Genomic DNA, 21,926 nt, shown 5'->3' on the forward strand with positions numbered 1-21,926 from the left:
GAACCAGCTGAGCCGTAGTTTAGGCACACAGACTAATAAAAAATCTCTTCTAGCACTGATACTCTATAACCTCTCTCCTCAATAGGAGGTAACACTGCTGATAGGGAGCAATGGTGGGGAATATCAAGAATGCAAACAGTTTGCTCTGAAGAGAACAAGCCACATAATCCTACTCCTTCTTACGCTTTCATTTCAACAGTTCCACTTCTGCTACATGCTGGGCATTAGAAATAAACAAAGCAGACATGTCACTTTTACCTGTGGCACAAACTGCAACAGTATGACATACGTTACATGCTCTGCTGCTTATTTTGCCCTTTTGGAAATTTCCTTATTATTTTCAAACTTTATTTTGGGTCAGTCAAAATTATAAACAGTTGTGTTAAGTTAGAAACAAAGATTATAGTTAAGCCAAATATTTAAGAGATTCTGTGGCACTGTTCTTTCCATTGTAAAGGGGATGGGCAACACTTCTGTTATTAAAACAAAGACAAGGGAAACAAAAAAATAACTTTGGATATCAGAAAAGGTACTTTTTTAAAAAAATAGATTTTATTTATTTGAGAGAGAGAGAGAAGAGTGCACGCAAGAGCACAGCTGGGGAGCAGAGGCAGAGGAAGCAGACTCCTCGCTGAGCAGGGAGCCCAGTAAGGGGATCGATATCACAACTCCGGGATCATGACCTGAGCTGAAGGCAGATGCTTAACCAACCAAGCCACCCAGGTGCCCCAGGAAAGGCACTTTAAAAAATGATTCTTATGAATAACAGAACACCCAAATTCAACATAATCTTTGATGATAATAATTAATAGCACAAAATTATCTAAGAAAATTAGAAATACTAAGAAAACACAAGGACTAAATCAGTATGTTCCATATGGTGAAATGTTAGATATTCTTAAGTGTGGGCAAACACTTAGAAATAATAAAAATTGTCCTCTGACATCCTTGCAAGGAAAAAATAAAGGAAAGAAAGAAAGGAAGAGATGAAAAATGGAAGAGAGGAAGGGAAGGAGGGAAAAGAGGATATATAAACATTTCCTTCATAATAAGTTTCTGAGAATGACTCAAACGCCTAGAAGAACACCTAATATATCTAAAGCATCCCAAATGTCTATAATATTTGTTGAAAGAATGATTGATGTGTAGTTTTAGAGTAAGTGCACAAAAGATTCCATTAGGAAATCCCCCATAACAGACTCTAAAAGACAGCTCTATGACATGCTTTAAACATTAGGATAACTAGCACACACCAGCATTACAGAACTTATATTAAACACAAGCATGAGAACTTATGGTAGAAGGGAGAAGGAAGGTATTTTTCACAAGTAACTTTTAAAAAAAATACACCAAAAAATACTTTTAATTAAATAGGCCTAGAGATCAAAATCTCATTCAAGTTAAGTCTGAAAATACCCCTTGTGCTACCTCCATGTTCAGTTTTTAATCCTTCAAGATCTGTGGGGGAAAAATAACATCACTCTTACCTTCTGCACGGATACCTGACATTCAGATTCTAACACCGCTGTGTCATTATCACCACACTGATGCATCACAGTTAGGCCGTTCAAATGCTGTTCAGAATCACCTAGATGCACACATTTTTTAGAACAGTATAATCAAGAAACTTCATCTTGTTTGTCCATAATTTGACTTTCTCTCCCTTCCTGACCTCCCCCCCAGGTCAGAAACTATGAAAACAAAATGATTAATTTTTTATGTGGTTTTTAACTTTGGAATATTCTTAGTTGAGGAACTGTTATACTGTAAAATAAACATTTTTCTATGTCCTCTTGTTTTGTCTACATTAAGGATAACTGACACTGTGGCTCGCCCACCAAAATCTGTTCCACCTGTCCCCATGGTATAGCAGTCCTCTAGTGCGCAAACTGACCTCAGCTCCAGAGATGGGTTTTCATTAGACTATCCCAACACCAGTGAGTCATTTAGGAAAGAGCAGACCTAAGCCAATGCAGGGCTCATAGGGAAAGATACTTCTTGGTGAAATTAAAAACAAAACACAAAGAATGGAAGAACTGAGACACTAAATATCTAGAATAGTTAGTGAGAAGAGTATAAAATGTAAAAGGTTGACCTGATTCGAGTGAAGAGAACAAACTATGAAATCCTATTAGCTGTCAAACTTTCATACAAATATCTCATTTATTATTGGTAAAGATAACTATAGAAAACGAGCTTAAGCCTTGGTCAAACCATGCCTAAATGACCTACTTTTGGACTAGTGATTGTATATGCTAACGAAATAACTTCTATTGTTCAAGTCGTCTTGAGCTGACTTTTCTGTCATATGCAACCATGAACATTCTGATGCATGAAGCTACTTGGGTCATTTCTCTTTTAGTTCTCCCTAATACTTTTCTAAAGGCCCTAACAAGAAGCAAAAGGACGAAGCAGACAAATGAAAACTACACTGCTATCTTTGTGAACTGATTCAAGTTCACAGAAATCTAGGCACTTACATATTGTAGGAACTTACATTTAAGCTTCTACTACTCATCAATCCCTTGACTGATTCTCTGGCCAAATCCTACTAGTTGAAGTTGAGGCTTGAAGAAGAGAGGAACATCAAGGATAGGAGTGAGCATAGAAGGGTGAGAAAAAAGTTACAATGGAGGCATGAATGACAGAACAAAGATTAAATTTGTATGTCCCTACATAGCCCAATATGCCTATATTTTCTCAGTTCAACAAGGAATGGAAAAAATAGGAAGTTAAGCTTTAAGTTTACAACCACATACCTTTTGTGCTTAAGGCAAGGTATTATTTAAGATTATTGTAAGAAGTAAAAAGAGCATGTATGTCAACAGAACTAAGTTCTAACCGAGCCTCAGTTGGCTGAGATAAGTGGTGGCAGTGCTATTACCAAGAGTTAAAGAGGAATAGCATGGCTGCCACCTGGTCACAGGCTCTGTGCCTGCTCCACACACACACATGGCAAAACATCCAGGCTTACTGAGACCGAGCAATGCACTGTCTTTTTGATTACTATTTTCCAGAAGTGTGCTGGATAGGAGGGTAACAACTGCACTCTCCAAGACAGAGTTGCTAACTTTCATGAATACAGAACTGACTGCCTTCACAAAGAATCAGAAGGATCCTGGCGTCCTTCACTGCATGATGAAAAAACGGGACCTCAACTCTGATGGGCAGCTAGATTTCCAGGAATTTCTTCATCTTACTGGTGGCACAGCCACAGCCTGCCATGACTCCTTTACAAGGTCTACCCATTGGTGGAAGTGAAGCTGAGGGGCTCTTGAGCCTGGCTGCCAGACCACTCCCTTCCTTCAAAGCAGCCTCCTAGTCATCATCTCTTCCTCACACCCTACACATACCCTGAGCCCAGTGTCCACTGTGGCATGCAGGCCAGTCCTGTTGGTAGGTAATAGAACAATAGTGTTTTACTCTAAAGCAAAAAAAAAAAAAAAAAAAAAAAAAAAAAGAATTAAAGAGGAAAGAGTAAAATGTGGGGATTAAAATAGGAAATTCAGTTTTGGCATGCTATGTTTGACATGCCTATGTGATGTTTAAGAAAAGAGGTTCATTAGAGTTGTATAAATATGTATGAGGCCTGGATGCTTGATTTGTAAAAATGAGACTAGAAGTCACAGACACCAAGATCACTCAGGCAGAATGTATAGCTCACTGCCTCCCAACCTTTTACATGTTATAATAAGTAGAAAATAATCAATGTACGGTAGACCTGGGTAAATGGGAAGGCCTACTGCTATAAGTTGAGGGGATCACTATGAGCTTAGTAAACCTAGGCTTTGGAACATGGCTGGAATACTCTGAAATAAATAAGATAAAGGCTTAATGATGTAACTCGGAGTATTATCAGCATTTAAAAATGGGTGGATACCTGTAAGGAACACTCAAAGAGCTGGGATGATGAAGAAAATAAAAATAGTGTCACAGAAGCCTGCCAAGTATGTCAAGAGTCCAACTCTCTGAAAAACATTCTTATGGGAATGACCCTTTGGTACTGCAAAACACCACAAAACTTCTCTTTCCTCAGACTTGGTTTTTCAACCTGCACTAGTATCTAGCCCATATTCTCTGAGCCACTGAAGCTTATACTTTGTTATTAAAATCTAGCATATATTTATCTTTTGCAGACCTGCTCATTCTATCCTTGTAATTTTTTTCAACCTTTCACTTTTCTTTCTTCCCACTACTTCATTTTTTTTTTCCCTACCACTGCAAAAACCCAGCTGGTCTCTTCTTTCTCTGGGCCTTATGGTCCATTCTTCCAACTGGCCTATATAATATTGGCAGCTTAATTACCTTGAAGCACACCCTTTGCTCAAAACAAACAAACAAACAAAAAAAACCCTTCACTGGCTCCCCAATGACTATACTGTTACCATTAAGTCCAAAGTCTGTAGATATTAAGGTTCCTTAATATAACATAAAGTTCCTTATGACCTGAACCTGGTCTACCTTTCCAAATTCATTCCCCCATGTTCCTATTTATCCAACCAAAGGTTTAATCACATCCAATTATTGATTGCCTAAATACCTTCATGCATGTTGTTTCCTCCATCCAAAATGCCTTTCAGTCCTAGATATACATAGATAAGTCTTACTTCTTCCTCCAATATCCAGCTCAAATGATACTTAATCTGTAAAATACACATCTGCCAAAGAGATCAGGTAATTTCGCCTTCCTCACCTCTTTAAATTTTAATTTCTTTTAGGGAACATTATTTTTACTTTGTATACCAGTTGTTTATTTCTCCTACTAGATGGCAAACTCTTTGATTTACCTTTTCATTTGCCATATTCATAATCATATGGCAGCATAAATATTTGTTTTTAAAGAATTCTTAATATTATTGAGGGAAGATTTATAAGCTGGAAATGAATTTGGGAAATGGGTAAGTTATAAGGATAAGGCTAGTAATCCTTCCTAACTTAAAACTTCAACTTATTGCTAAGGAAAAAAATATGGGCATTTTCCAGTTCATGCAGAGATGATGGCAGTCGTTTTGAAAAAATTGATAACACTTGATTCAATTTCTTAAAGCTTTTATGTACTAACATTTTGCCAAACTTTTTTATTAAGAAAATGTAAGTGAAAAAAATTTTATTGCTTAAAGATTTAACTAAAAATTTGTTTCCATCAAGATTAAACTCCAGAAAAGTAAGCTTCTATATGCATGTTAGCTAATACACATTTGCAGTTTCCCTTGCGCATAGTGCCACCTACAGTTGACAAATGCAAACCACTTGGTTCTGAAAAATTTGGTAAATGCAATAGAACAGCCACTCTGGCATCATCCAAGCATTCCTTTTATACAATATTCACACAAATTCCTTTTACTCACAATCACATATAAATCAAAATTTAAGTAATACAGTAAACTTACCCCAACTAAGACTTCGATATTGAAAGCCTGACTTTTCACAGATAGGATGTTCTAGGATGTTTTCTTAAAATAGGAACAAAAGACCATCTTGACTACATTCTTTGTTTTCTACTGTCTAGTTCTTCTTCAGGGCTACCCCTACCAATCTTCTATGAATTTACTGTAATGAAAACAACACCTTTCTCTACCCTGGCTCTCTCTGATCAACCTTTGAAAATGTCCAAATCTCTCTGATTCAAAAACTCAAACATAATGAAAAAGTCTCCCCCTCTTACCAAAAACCCCCCATCACCCCCCACACAAAAAACCTGTAAAACGAAACAAAACCCCACAAACAAAAACTATCTTCCTGTTAAAGCCACAGCTATCTTCTCCACCAACAAACTTCTTGAAAGAGTCATTTACATTCAGATTCCATTACTTCTCAACTTACAAAAACCTGGCTTCTACCCCAATCACAATGACCACTAAAAAACGTTTTGGAAAAGCAAAAAAATTTCACACTGCTAATTTTAATCCTCTCTCCTCACTCTTCATCTTACTTTAATGCACTCCAATATATTCTTGTGGTACTTTTATGCCTTTGTGATTCGATGACATCATCTTTTAACTTAACTTTTTCTGTTTTTACTGTGGAAGTTTTGTTTCCTAGAATTTTGCCCTTGACTTTTCTCTTCCTGCTCTATACATTTTCCTAGGTGTTTTCATTCATTGTCAGTTTCAAGTAGTTTCTATATACTAGTAATTCCTAAATTACAGTTCTCATTATACCACGTTAGTTCTAGAAATCTATTTATAGTTGCGTATTTCCAATTAGATACTCTAGTACCTCAAACATGTCCAAAGTGAGCACTGCCACTTAATGGCAGTTCAACTATTGGATGCCTTGGCGAGACATTCATTCTAACAAAGCCTATCAACTGCACCACAAAATATTTTTCTAATTTATCCACCTCCTCATAATTTCCTTCCTAGATTATAGCTCTCAGCTTCCTTATTTGATCCCAATACACCTGAGCATCTTCATCTTAATCTGCCCCTTCATAGTTAAGCAGTAATCACTTCCTAATATAAAATCTAATTTTGTTATGCTCCTGTTTGAAGTTACTTGTATACAAAATAAAAAACCCAAATGGAGCACCTGTATTCAAGGTAATTATTGACCTAAAATTATGACATCTTCAGTTATCCTCCTGCATAATTTGAAAACCTTTTTCCAAAAAGGACAGATGTAAATATTTCATACTCTGGATCTGCATTTATTTTTATTCTTGGGATGCCCTCCAGTGTTACTTTGGGAAGAGCTAAAACTTGAGTTAAATACAATATGGAATACTCAAACAGAGAACAGTAGGGAACTATCACTGGAAGCAATAAAGGAGGACCAAAACTTTTCTGTTCCTCCTAATCTGTGCTATAGTAAAACAATTTAGAAATTTCTTCTGCTTTGGAGAAACCCCTGTCATTGGAAGGCCAAATACAAACCTGTGAGCAGCCTAGACAGAAGGAGAAATGGATAAGGAATATTCACACCTGTCTCTGGGCTAGACCTGAATAGTACTGGAAGATTCAGGTACTCCTAGGCTTGGCTCATCAGTATGAGAGAATTATCCTTTGTGCCATACAGCAGCAGGAGAATCAGGATGAGATAGGCAATACCTTCACTTCTGACAAGACTGACAGGATATTTAGTCAAATGAATCAAACAATATAAAAATTTAGCCAGATTTGGAAGATGTTTTGGTAAATGGGAACCACTGCCAGGCAAGTATTTCTAAGCCCGTTTCCTTAGCTGTAAACTATTTCTCATATATAACTTAATCTCTCTACCTATAAAAAAATCTCTACCTTTTCCACCATATTCCATCCTACCTTTCCAACTCAAATAGGCATGGAAATCTGCTCAGAACTTAGGAGTATGGACTCTGGAAGTGATAGGTTTTCATGTATGGCCTATGACAATGTATATATCCTACCTAAACGTAAGTTGAGTGTGAATTGCACATATAAATTTTCTTATTCAAAGGTAATGGATGGGAAGTAATCAGAGGCTGACAAACCATGAGAGACTCTTAACTATAGGAAACAAACAGGGTTGCTGGAGGGGAGGTGGGTGTGGGGATGGGGTAATTGGGTAATGGATATTAAGGAGGGCACATGATGTGATGAGCACTGGGGTGTTATCTGCAACTGATGAATTATCTCAAACTAATGATATGTTGGCCAACTGAATTTAAATAAAATTTTTTAAATAACCAAATGTATTGAGTACCTTTAGGTATAAAGCAGATAATTTCTAACAATGTGCTTCAGTGATTATTTCTAACCTGGAATTTATTAGTTATTTACCAGTTAGTTTTTTACCTGAGGGAGGCAGATTTTGTAAAGGTGAAATGATTTTCACACTCTGTAAGTTTTCTACTTCTTGATGATTAAATGCTAACTGGTGGTGATTTGGTGGTGTTTCACATGAGTATGAAGTCTGACAAACAAGCATAGTTTTTGCAGATGCTTTTTCTTGTGCAGAAGACTGTATCTGTTAAGACAAAGATAAATAAAATTGTCTTTCAGAGTTTTAACTTAAAAAAAAACAGAAATACGAGAGGAGAAACAATTCTAGCTTCACAAAATGGTGTTACTTAAGTCATACAATCTTACAAGGTATTAATTATCCCATTCTTTAGATGAGAAAACCAAGGTGTGGAAAGATTAAATGACTTGGCCATCCTATAGTTCTAAGTAGAGTTAGTTGAAGCTTATAATCTTAGTTAGTAATACATACAAACTTAAGCATTTATTAAATAGTGCTGCTTATTTTCCAGTGCTTTCCTGTGAGCTATGGAAAATAAAAACTGAGCCTTTAAACCAAATCGAGAGACTAATCCACTTTCCTTTACCCCCTTTTTGTTACTGAATTATAGACATAATGGGAAGGGTGGGTAAAAATCATGATAGTTGACCTGTAAGTCTATCAACAAATTCTGATCAATTTACTAGGTAAAAATTGTAGTGTAACAGCTAACATTTTTTAAATGCTTTTAATATGTGAGGCAACAGGCTAAACCCTTATATAGCTCTTCAATTCTCACAATAATCTCATGAGTTTGGTATAACTATCCTCCCCATTTACAGTTTGCAATAGGACTTAGATATAATAAAAGCAATTTACCAAGAATCTTACATCTGTTCAGTTGCAAGCTAAGTTATAGTACCAAAGCCCAGGTACCTTACCTACTATGCTTTAAGTTGTAGATAATACAGAGACTAAGAATCTTTCTCCTCCGTCTAACAATGGAGTTACTCTAACAAAGGAGTTACAGTGAATGAGTAGATAAGGCGAGTGTATGAATACCTACCTATCCGTGCTAGCTTGAATAAAACTAATGCCATAAGAATGTTTATCCCAACCATAATACAGACCCAAGCCCAAAACTTAAAAGTCAAATGCTGAGGTTTAAATCAGCAAAACAAAACAACACTTTTTGAAACACACAAATATACGCATTTATTCATATTCCTAAAAAAATCCTTTTATTATCAAAGGGCCTTTTGTTCCTCAATGAGGGACCCTGAAAAAATTCTGGCCACAAGCAGATTATTATGCAGCATTCTATATGCTACGTATGGAGAATGCTTTCAAAATTCATTGATATAATTTTGATTCCTCTAATACCTATGGCAATAGACTATCTGTATTTTGTTCCTACTCAAAAGCCTTCAAGAACTCACTCTTGCCTACCATATTAGTTACCACTTCACATAAGTATTCAAAGCCCTCCCTGTTGTATTTCCCAAGCCAACTAATCTCTTATAAATACCCTGTGTTGCCATATTTCCCTGAACACCTCTTATGCTTTTTTGCCTCTCTTCATGCTACTACCTCTGTTTAAAAAAATAAGTCCTCGTGAAAAGAAGGGCCACCTGTACCCCAATGTTCATAGCAGCAATGGCCACAATTGCCAAACTGTGTAAAGAGCCCAGATGCCCTTCAATAGATGAATGGATAAAGAAGATATGGTCCATATATATAATGGAATATTATGGCTCCATCAGAAAATGGTTTTATTTTTGATTATGTTAACATTTAGTGACCACAAAATTATTAGAGTTCCGATGTTAATAGACTAAATGTATATATTGATAAATATATACAAAAGTATATCCCCTGTTGAATTAAACTGGCCAACATTTTATACATTTGTATAGAATTTTAAGAGAAATATCAAAAGTATGTGGACACACACGTAAACACATGTGTGAACATAGGCATGCACATGTGTGTTGTATGTGTGTTATATGGACAGAAGGTATACCCTAGTGTGTTCATCCTGTTTCTCAAAACAAGCTTGGGTATAAATCTTAGCTCCTGATACACACTTCTTAGCAATCCTTTTTTTCTTATCAGTACAGCATTTGTTCCGCCACTATGACCTTGGCACATTTATCAGATATTGTTTCTTACACAGTATACCATCCACCCATCAAGCACTTGCTAAATAAAACTAGATTAAAAGAAAAAAAAAAGTCCTTAATTTGTGTCGATGTAATAACCATTTCTTCCTTTTCCCTGTAGTTTAAAACCCATTGTAAGTGCTCCCTCCGTCAGGCAGTATGTATGTTCCTCTTCATTTTCTCAATAAATTATGAATAGAGATTATAGCACTAATTATGCAACCCCTTAACCATGTGATTTTATTTCTTCTCACAACTGAGAGCTCCCTCAAGACAGGTATTTATGTTGTACATTCCTAACCTAGTCACGTGAGGTTAAATAATTTATAATATAATAAAGGTATGTATCTATAATTCTATACTTGAGAAGGGTAAGAGGATTAAAAATTTAATGAAAATGATAACCTGAATTAGTAACAGATAAAATTACTTCTATCCAGCAATCTACACATTTAATGCAATCCCTATCAAAATACCATCCATTTTTTTCAAAGAAATGGAACAAATAATCCTAAAATTTATATGGAATCAGAAAAGACCTCGAATAGCCAAAGGAATATTGAAAAAGAAAGCCAAAGTTGGTGGCATCACAATTCCGGACTTCAAGCTCTATTACAAAGCTGTCATCATCAAGACAGCATGGTACTGGCACAAAAACAGACACATAGATCAGTGGAACAGAATAGAGAGCCCAGAAATCGACCCTCAACTCTATGGTCAACTAATCTTCGACAAAGCAGGAAAGAATGTCCAATGGAAAAAAGACAGCCTCTTCAATAAATGGTGCTGGGAAAATTGGACAGCCACATGCAGAAAAATGAAATTGGACCACTTCCTTACACCACACACGAAAATAGACTCCAAATGGATGAAGTACCTCAATGTGAGAAAGGAATCCATCAAAATCCTTGAGGAGAATGCAGGCAACAACCTCTTCGACCTCAGCCGTAGCAACATCTTCCTAGGAACAATGGCAAAGGCAAGGGAAGCAAGGGCAAAAATGAACTATTGGGATTTCATCAAGATCAAAAGCTTTTGCACAGCAAAGGAAACAGTTAACAAAACCAAAAGACAACTGACAGAATGGGAGAAGATATTTGCAAACGACATATCAGATAAAGGGCTAGTATCCAAAATCTATAAGAAACTTAGCAAACTCAACACCCAAAGAACAAACAATCCAATCAAGAAATGGGCAGAGGATATGAACAGACATTTCTGCAAAGAAGACATCCAGATGGCCAACAGACACATGAAAAAGTGCTCCACGTCACTCGGCATCAGGGAAATACAAATCAAAACCACAATGAGATATCACCTCACACCAGTCAGAATGGCTAAAATTAACAAGTCAGGAAATGACAGATGCTGGAGAGGATGTGGAGAAAGGGGAACCCTCCTCCACTGTTGGTGGGAATGCAAGCTGGTGCAACCACTCTGGAAAACAGCATGGAGGTTCCTCAAAATGTTGAAAACAGAACTACCCTATGACCCAGCAATTGCACTACTGGGTATTTACCCTAAAGATACAAACATAGTGATCCGAAGGGCCACGTGTACCCGAATGTTTATAGCAGCAATGTCTACAATAGCCAAACTATGGAAAGAACCTAGATGTCCATCAACAGATGAATGGATAAAGAAGATGTGGTATATATACACAATGGAATACTATGCAGCCATCAAAAGAAATGAAATCATGCCATTTGCGACGACATGGATGGAACTAGAGCGTATCATGCTTAGTGAAATAAGTCAATCGGAGAAAGACAACTATCATATGATCTCCCTGATATGAGGACATGGAGAAGCAACATGGGGGGTTAGGGGGATAGGAGAAGAATAAATGAAACAAGATGGGATTGGGAGGGAGACAAACCATAAATGACTCTTAATCTCACAAAACAAACTGGGGGTTGCTGGGGGGAGGTGGGATTGGGAGAGGGGGAGGGGGCTATGGACACTGGGGAGGGTAAGTGCTATGGTGAGTGCTGTGAAGTGTGTAAACCTGGCGATTCACAGACCTGTACCCCTGGGGATAAAAATACATTATATGTTTATTTAAAAAAAAAATTTGGAAGGGGAGGCGAACCATAATAGACTATGGACTCTGAAAAACAACCTGAGGGTTTTGAAGGGTCAGGGGTGGGAGGTTGGGGGAACAGGTGGTGGGTAATGGGGAGGGCACGTTTTGCATGGAGCACTGGGTGTTGTGCAAAAAGAATGAATACTGTTACGCTGAAAAAATAAATAAAATGGAAAAAAAATTACTTCTATCCTTTTCAAAGCATGTCATTTACTAATCAGATATAATAAAAATTAATAGCTGTTAATTAAAAGCTTTATCTTAAACCCTAACTACCATTTTCCTACTACCCTTAGAAATTCCACCTTACTGTACACACCCTATATCCTACTGTGTGCATATAGGAAAAGCAAGGCCTTCTCTCTGTATTTAGACTCTCAAGATTAATTCTAAACTTCTATAATTTGTTCTACTAATCTGTCTGATTTATAGAACAGTTATACCTTATTAAAAAAAAAAGGTAGCCACCTAGTTCCTATATTCTATTTTCTTCAGGATGAAATTTTTTTTAAGATTTTATTTACTCATTTGAGAGAGTGAGCAACAGAGCACAAGCAGGGAGAGGAGCAGAGGGAGAGGGAGAAGCAGACTCCCTGAAGAGTGGGGGGAGAGGGGCTTGATCCTGGGACTCTGAGATCATGACCTGATATGAAGGCAGATGCCCACCCAACTGAGCCACCCAGGCACCCAAATTCAAAACAAATTTTAAAGAATTTACCACTACACCAGTGAGTCACAGCATACATTTTAAAATTCTAAGGTAAAAAAATGGAAGAATTAACTTACCTTTACTTGTTCTTTAGGAGAATCATTCTGTCTTACTCCAGTAAATTTAGGAAACATTTCTGCAAATGTATATAAAGAAATATTTCAGTATATAAAGAAATATTTCAATATTTACCAGCTTAAAAACTTACCATTTAAATTATAAATGATTTTCATATTAGAAATAAAATGGTCATTTCAAGAAAATACCTTTAATACCAACCTCTTAAATCAAGAAATTCTTACAGTTAACCAGGTTTTTGATCTTTGAACCAGTCAAAATTCTAAAGGAATACTTGTTTTTTGAAAGGGATATTTTCTTTTCCACATAATGGAATAAATATCCACTCACAAATTTCACTTTGGATTATTAGGCAAAAAGAACAGCATAGTAAAGAGTTTGAATAATAGTTTAAAAAGGAACAAGTTATAACACAGATAAGGTTTTAAACAAGTAGGCTGAATTATAGTAAAACCTTTTTATCAAGCAGCCATAAATATAGCCATAAGGGACTTAATTAAATAATTAAGAATTTACTATAAGAGAAGGGTATGTCACTAATCTAACTGAGTCTTATGAAAAGTGAAGCTATTTGATTTCATGGCCAAGTCTGCTCTGCTAAGAACACTCTAGGAAAGACCCCAAATAATCCTTTATTTATTCTCTAGCTATCTGGCAGCCTCAATTATGTAGCAACAAATGGTTTTTATACTACCTTCTTCACCTTTAGAAATACCTTTACAGAGGACATTGGTGGGAGGATAGATACAAAAAGAGATCTCTGAAGCGGTGCTCATAGGTTCCTCTTTATCTTACAATTGATTCTAGTGCTCTCCTCCCCAATCATAAGCCTAGGTCAATGTGGTAAAGCACCAACCCGGCAGTTAATGCCTTGACCCACCTTTCCAGGTAAGTGTCCATGAGTCACCTAAGCCTTGGGCTCCAGGGCACCACAGCTGGTTAACATCAAATCTTATTCAAACTTAAAATATTCTAATTTTAATAATTACCTTCTGTCTCCTGAAATGCCATCAGTTTCCACTGGATGTGTTACTGTTCTTTCCTCTCCTAAAATGTTTGATGCTGGACATTGTTAAAACTGCTAAATGCCACTCAATTAAGTGCTTTAATTTAAAGAATTCAAGTATTTGAAATGACGAGAACCATCTTAATGTCACTCCTCTAAGTATTATTTAAGTGTTGGGGGTTAGGTGGAAGGGAAGAATACAGAGAGCAAAGTCTGAGAGGCTATAGATCCAAGGAGCTTTCACATTTAGGGAATAAATTATGGTTTCGGCTTTGAACAAAAAAAAGACTTCATTAATATGGTCATATATTATATGCACATCTACACATCTTAACTATTCAAGTATGCAGCTGAACTACATTATTCTATGATTTACATAAATTCTTAAGTATAAATTAGAGTAAAATATGACATACCACATTAGTGTTCTACTAAAAAATTCAAGGGCATTATTTAGTTTTTTGATATATAAAAATAAAGCTCAGAATTTTAAAAATTAGCATCTCCAAGTCTGAAGACACTAGCAAAAGGCATCAAAGAATTTTTAAATGAAAAAACCAGAATGGTAACTATAGACTTATTGTAGTTATTATTTCGCAATGTATACAAATGCTGAATACTACATAATACACCTGAAACTAATAGACTATCATATGTCAATTATACTGCAATTAAAAAAACCACCCAATACAGTATGTTTCATAAAAGTCTTAGAGACTATGGATAGATGAATAATGACAGACTAAAACTCGGCATTTTGGTTCTGATTCTACTCATATATTTGACTTTTCAGGGATGTAGTGAAGTGAAACTATTTATTTCTGCTTATTTATGAGTTCCTGGACTTTGCAATTGAAAGAAAAATATACACATTTTCACTACCAAGCTTAAGACATCATTTCAAGTAGTGAAGAAGCCCCAGGTCTTGAAAATATTAATGAAATTGAGCAGTACAGTGGTAACACATATGTCAACTAATTCTCCAGGGAATGTGATGAAATGCATACCTACCTTAAGAAGACTGAATCAGATAATAAATGTGAACTACTAAAAACGCATCTTATGCATGTTATGTAATATGTTCTATTTTCACATCTTTCCTTAAACATTTTCCTTAATATAAAACTTGGATTGGAAAGTTTTCGTTTTAAACTTAAGGGAAAAAAATTTAATCATTTAGTTAAAAAAAAAAAGAGCTGGAATCAAACATTTGCTTCAAGAATTGGTTTAATACCCATTACCTATCAAAGCACTGATAAATGCTTGAGATAGCAAATATTATCAGCAAGATAGTATGGGCTAAAAAATTTAATACATTGAATATGAATATAATACCATAGTGTAAAACCAGAGTGTTATACCATATAAGCAGAAAAAATTTACTGAAAATTTTTAAATTAGAAAAATAAATCACACTTCTGTTACATAGTACAGGGTTTAGACAGGTAATTGGAAGTCACTCCTGGGTTCCGCTACCATATTTTATAAGAAAGAATGTCCAGAGACGTTAAATGATTTGCCCAAACTTATCACCAAAGATGTGTTCTATTGATTAAAAAAAAAAAAACCAAGCAATTTGTTTTTGAACTAAAAAATTTTGATTCCTTTAAAGACCGCTTAGCCATTTTCGTTGAAGAGTTTGGTACTTATTTTAATATAGAAGAACCACCCAATTATTTTTTGAAGATTTTATTTATTTGAGAGAGAGTGAGAGAGTGAGCAGAGAGAGAGAGAGGGATGGAGAAGGGAGTGGAGGGAGAGAGAGAAGCACACTCCCCGTGGGGCTCAATTCCAGGACCCTGGGATCATGACCTGAACCCAAGGCACAACACTTAAACGAGTGAGCTACCCAGGTGCTCCAGAACAACCCAATTATAAACTGCTGTTCCTTTTACCAAAGCCATTATAATTAGAGTTAAGAAGTGGAAACAAAAGGAAAAAACCCTAGACCATTAGTTCTCAAATGTGGCAGTACATTAAGTTACCTGAGATACTTTTAACATCACATATACCTGGCCCCATTCTCTATTCATTTCAGGTTTGGACACTATTTTAAAAGTTTTACAGGTGATTCTAATGTACTGAGAAAACACTATTCTAGACAGACTGCTTATTCAGGAAGATCCATTTTTAACAGAAAATATTTAAATGCACAAGACAAATATCATCACTAATTTGGAAGACTCAAAGGCTCAAGTATGGACCTCAATATATATACAAGTTTTCAATCAAGCCTGGGTCTTTGAATTTTTCTGGTGCTTTTGATTTGAAAACATTTTAATTGATGAGAAAAATCATAAGGTTTTAAATTTCAATGATAAACTCTGATCATTTTTCTTAAATGGCAAAGATTATTCCCAAACTGTCATTTCATACTTCTCACATTCACTAAACCATCCCCCTCCTAAAAAGGTAAAACAAAATCCAGACTTGAAGCAAGTCCTTTTTGTCCTTTTTCCATTGCATGAAAAAAAAAAATCACATCCTTGTCACTTCTACAGAGAACCTAGGTTGTAGAGAACTAAAAAGAGACGTTGTTTTATTCCTGTTTGTAAGTCACCCATAACTAAGTAAGCTTTAAAAAAAAAAAAAAAAACCTGTTAGAGAACATCATAGATTTCATTCTCTGAAAAGGCCTGAAGCCAACGAAAGCAAAAAGTCTCAACGGAAGTGACAAATTCACTTTGTCTAATAAGAAAAAGAATTGATGCTGTAACCACTGAGTTTCCTTTGTAAGTAGTAAACAACTGAAATTATAAACATTCCTGAAAAATATTCTATACTGAGTATTTGAGCTTACACTTAGTTACTAAAGTTATTTCCCACAAGATTTCTATCAAAGGCACTACTACCTATGAGCTGTTCCCATTTGTTTCTTAGTAATATTCACCACAAGATTGCATCTATTAATTATTATATTCATCCCTATTATAACACTCAACATAGCCAAAGTTGTTGAACATTAGAAAACTCTCAACAGGTTATGTGTTAAGAGGCTAGCTAACATAGGATATAAGCATCTGGAATTCATTTTATTATCAAACATCATTAACATCTTTGATCTGACATTTGATATTTTGATGGTTCTGAGAAATAATTTAGGAAGGTCTTATATTTATACGAATGTTTAATAAATGTTCTTGAGTAATCTGCACATGACAATTTCTATATACTATTGCTAGTCAAGAAAATAATTTAAATTATAAAACCAAATTACAACATATCTGCAAGTACTGATTCTACCCCACAGATAGCTCATTTGTATTTTTCAAAGATTTGGGGATTTCATTCCAACTCCATTCTTGGAATGGATTTAATATCTTGCTTGAAATGTTAAAGAATTTTTAAATCAAACTTTCCTTGGAAATCAAAACTCTGCCATTTAATTAATCCTATTTAATAAAGGAGAATTGAGTCCATATTTTTCAAAAGTATATAAAATAAGGTTTGAGAATATAGAGAAGATAATCATTTAAATAATGTAGAATAGGGCGCCTGGGTGGCTCAGTGTGTTAAGTCTCTGCCTTCGGCTCCGGTCATGATCTCAGGGTCCTGGGATTGAGTCCCACATTGGGCTCTCTGCTTGGCAGGGAGCCTGCTTCCTTCTCTCTCTGCCTGCCTCTCTGCCTACTTATGATCTCTGTCTGTAAATAAATAAATAAAATCTTTTTTTAAAACAAACAAATAAATAAATAAAAATAATGTAGAATAAACAACTGTAACACAATTTATAACACTTAAATGTTTTTCACAAATGTTACCTTTCAAACATTTTGCGCACCCATTTCACACATCTGAACAGAATGCTACTGGAGTAAAGACAGACCAACTCATAATAGAGGATAAATGAAGAAAAATGAGTCAAAAATATTGGGGAATTAAGAGAAGTTAATGCAGAGCTCTGTCCTTGATAACCAAAATCATAAAAGATTATGACTTGGTTAAGAAAACTGCATACAGTCAACCTGCTATAAAAATTCCAAAAGGCAGGTATTAAAAAACAGATTAAGAAAAAATTGCTAAAGATCAATAATCTTCTATCAGGAAAGAATTTCTCACAAAAGCTTTCAGAAAAATTTCTTCTATTAACATTTTGAAGAAATGAACTTATATTCTTATCACCTATCTTGAATAATCAAAAGCCTTATTAACCAGAATTATGGTAATCAAGATATTCCAAGTTTCAGTTCTGGGCAAATCATAATAAACTCTAAAGCTACAAAATCTTCTGCATATTTTCAGCTAAGTTTTACTTATATGACAGACTTTTTGCTAATATTCCTAATTTTCACAAATTGTATTTTCTCGGTAAATAATTCCATTTCCCTCCACCCTGAGACTTACTTATACATACTTGGGATTTGTCATCTGCTCCTTGAGACTCTCATGTACATAATTAAGAACGGTAGATGCTTTACTTATTTTTACTTCAGCATTGCTATTGATACGGTCTGCAAATTATTTTTCATAATTTACAGTCCTTTTATTTAGGGTTTCTGTTGTTCAAATAAAAAGTGTTCTTAGGGGGCGCCTGGGTGGCTTAGTGGGTTAAAGCATCTGCCTTTGGCTCAGGTCATGATCCCAGGGTCCTGGGATCGAGCCCTGCATCGGGCCCTCTGCTCAGCTCGATCCCAGGGTCCTGGGATCGAGCCCTGCATCGGGCTCTCTGCTCAGCCAGGAGACTGCTTCCTCCTCTCTCTCTGCCTGCCTCTTTGCCTACTTGTGATCTCTGTCAAATAAATAAATAAAATCTTTTAAAAAAATGTTCTTAGATTACACACTAAAAATTAAGGGCCTTACAATATTTTAATGCATACAATTAAAGTTAATATTTAGGACAAAGGTCCTATTGCTTCACTTACTAATTTATTTCACTAAACAAAATAAGCAACAACAAAAAAAAACAAAACAGAACTTAATGCTCATTTAAGTTAGGCACCAGTGTTTGCAATTTATAATTGTGCATTGTACGTATAGTGTTTCTTGAATCAAGTACATAGTTTCAACATTTATGAAACAAAAATTTCACAGAAAAATGATAACTCATACCATTATGTTAGAAGACAAACTGACCTTAGTGTCACAAACCTATATATTATCCATAATGTAAGCTGAAATTTAAGAATGTGTTGCTTTGATTTTAACAGTATTTTCAAAAACAGTCCATTATTGAAAAACATGACATTAAAAAAGAACATCAGTCATAAAGAGTTATAGTTTTTTTTAACACCTTTGTGTTGAATAAAATTCAATTTTAACACAAAGGTGTTAAAAAAAACTATAACTCTGAGGCCAAGATATTCCACTAGAAAGTTAGGAAAACATACATATTATACCACTTTAAGCACAAATAGTGGATGATGAACATCTTTCCTTTAAGCAATGTATTAGAGACTATCAGAAATTGATAATTCAAATTAAAAATAAGGTATTTTTGAATACCTTTACTGAAGCACTCTGTATATAGTACTTTTCCACTAATGCTCAAGGCATTTATTGATCAGTAGCCAATATATAATTGGATAACTCAGTTTTATCCTACAAATGAAAGACAAAGTGCTCTAACTTATTAGGCCACAAATGCTTTATTAGATGAAATTACAAACACTAATTACAATTTAAAATACTTTTCCAGCACTGTTTTATGCTTTAAAGTCAAATATAAGGAAATAATGTATAATCAGAGCCCAAAAATAATTTAAAAATTTACTATGACAAATTCCAAAAGTAAAAATTTTTTACTCTAACAAAAACGTTTACCACTATATACTTTAGAAATGTAAAAACAAAACGCAGCAATCAGCACCACATAAATGCAAACTAAAACGAACCAAAAATGAAACAGAATGTACTCCAAGCCAGCAGACCCTTACTACCAGACTGAAATAAGAGGGACATTTTTACAAATGGTTAAGAATCCCTGATGTGACAATATTGTGTGGAGGATATTTTTTTAAAAAAGAACTAAATCTCATGACAAACAAACAAACAAACAAAACTCATTTAAAAGAAAGCAAAATTTTAGGCACAGAAGTGTCCTATATTCTGAATGTATCTTTTGGTGGACAATAATGGGATGCCCCTGCCAAGTGAGTATCCTTGGGGCAGTGATTACTTGTCAACTACATAACCATCAATAAAAGCACAAAGAAAACATGACTGAATTAAGCTTGATACAGTTGATGATAAACTACCAGGGTAATATGATACTTTAGCATAACTGAAAATCTCAATTTGAAGTACATTTTTTCTATAAATGGAATATGTATTAGTGAAAATGCAAAAGTGAATAAAATTCTGCTTTAAACATTTTCTGGGATGACAATTCAAAGTGCTTATTCAATTTAGAATATACTGTCACAACAGGACATACTTTGCAACATTAGAGTGGTCTGATATATCATGCAGAATAAAGTGAAAGATGTCCTCAAATAAGCCTTTATTTTATAAAAAGAAGTGAAGATCGGAATTTTATTATTTGTTATTTTCTCAAATTAAGATGTGGTATTATATATTAAGAAACTATCTCCCTCCTTTAGTAAATTTCTTTTCAACATTACAAACCTGTAAGTCTTATACAAATAATATGAAGTTTCCATTTTACACAGTTATCTCTTTTAAAGAAAATAGTAAGAATGTCAACAGGCAATTAAAAATAAGTAAGTGTGGCATCCAAACCATGGGTTCTGGGTAAATGACAAACATTTCTTAAAAATATAAGTCTCAATAATACAAAAAACGAATGTTCCCACAAACAGGTACACTTAAGGGGACAGCTAACCTGATTCAGAATCACTGCTGTCCGAGGAGCTTGAATCACTGCTGCTGCTTTCAGTCTCCGATGAGCTGCTAGTGCTGCTGCTGCTGCTTTCACTCAATCGGGAACCACTTCCAACAGCCTTGGATGGCTGGGTTTTCTCAGCTACAAAACAGGGAAACACATTACAATGCCAGCAGAATCAAATAATCACACTAACACTTGAAAAAAAAAAAAAACAGAAACCTCCTTCCTTTTAAAAAACAGATACATAAAAAACTGCCACCTACGTTTTGCTTGACATTTTCTTGAATTTAACTGGTTATTGACATCTAGTAACCGCTTTTCCAACTCCTGTTTTTTCTGTGAATGAAATTCTTCTTTGGACTTTGTTATTTTCTTACCTATATGATTTAAGAGGGAAAAAAAGTCTTATCAAAAACTAACACAAATACCAGACTGCTTTCTCCTGATAGAAATACTTACCCTGAGGTTTTATCGGTCTTTTTCTTCTTAGACATGCAGCAACGTACTTTTCCAGTTCTCTCAGTGTTGATGCTTTCAGTGTTTCAAAGTCTATCTCTATCTCATCAGGGTTGGAATTTCTCAGAGAAGGCTCTCTTGATTGTATTATATGAACTACTCGCCCAAGTTTATCTCCAGGGAGTTTGTTTATATCCAAGCTTAACTGCCTTTTCTCATCATAGTTCATAGGCTTAGCATTATCCTCATCTTCAGGTTTCAGAGTGAACAATTGTTGTTTCCTCTTCTTTGGCTGACTAAACAAAAATTAAATTTAGTCAAATTTATGTTAAATAATACTACTATATGAATAAGGCATTATAAAAGATACTTACTTGCTTTTGGATTTCTCCTTTAAGTTCACTTGTTTAAACTTTTTTCTTGGATTTTCATCTCTGTTATTAGCCTTTTCTTTCTTCTTTTCCCTTTTAGACTTACTCTTTTTCTTTAGTTTACGGAAAGGTACTTGGGAGAGAACCTGTAGCTGTTGATGAACAGCTTTCAGCTAATAAAGAAAAAAATTCTTTATAAACATTCATGGCTCTAAACACATTAGGAAAAAAATGAAGGCACTTAAAAGTCAACCCTATCCTTTTGAAATTCATTTCATATTATATTTCCTTCAAGTTCTAATTTCATTCCACAAATTCATTATTTTGAAGGGCATACATTAAACCAGAAATACTATTCCATGCTCAACCCATAAACTAAGATATTCAACTAAAAACAGACCATGAAAATTAACATTTCCAGGTAATCTCAACTTTGTTTTCTTTCAGGCTTGAGCTAGGAGTAGACTAACATTGTATCAGAAAAGGTAGCAATACTGAACAAAAACTCATCCATAAAATATCTTGGATTATGTCATATAAATTTTTTCAATGAGAATAAATTCCTTGTGGTTAGACAGGTAACAGAATTTTAAG

General features: G+C 34.9%; 1 protein-coding gene across 1 annotated transcript in view; it reads right to left on the minus strand.

The window, feature by feature from the left end:
• The window catches only part of BRDT (bromodomain testis associated), a 75,964-nt gene that overhangs the window by 27,335 nt on the left and 26,703 nt on the right, over window positions 1-21,926 (minus strand). Inside the window, exons 8-14 of the mRNA XM_046018662.1 lie at window positions 21,336-21,505; window positions 20,965-21,257; window positions 20,769-20,882; window positions 20,503-20,643; window positions 12,715-12,773; window positions 7,755-7,926; window positions 1,488-1,588 (exon numbers count right to left, since the gene is read on the minus strand). Coding sequence (XP_045874618.1) covers window positions 1,488-1,588; window positions 7,755-7,926; window positions 12,715-12,773; window positions 20,503-20,643; window positions 20,769-20,882; window positions 20,965-21,257; window positions 21,336-21,505 — 1,050 coding nt within the window. The remainder of the gene's footprint in view (window positions 1-1,487; window positions 1,589-7,754; window positions 7,927-12,714; window positions 12,774-20,502; window positions 20,644-20,768; window positions 20,883-20,964; window positions 21,258-21,335; window positions 21,506-21,926) is intronic.

This window comes from Meles meles, chromosome 1, assembly GCF_922984935.1.
Source record: "Meles meles chromosome 1, mMelMel3.1 paternal haplotype, whole genome shotgun sequence".
Taxonomy (NCBI): Eukaryota; Metazoa; Chordata; class Mammalia; order Carnivora; family Mustelidae; genus Meles; species Meles meles.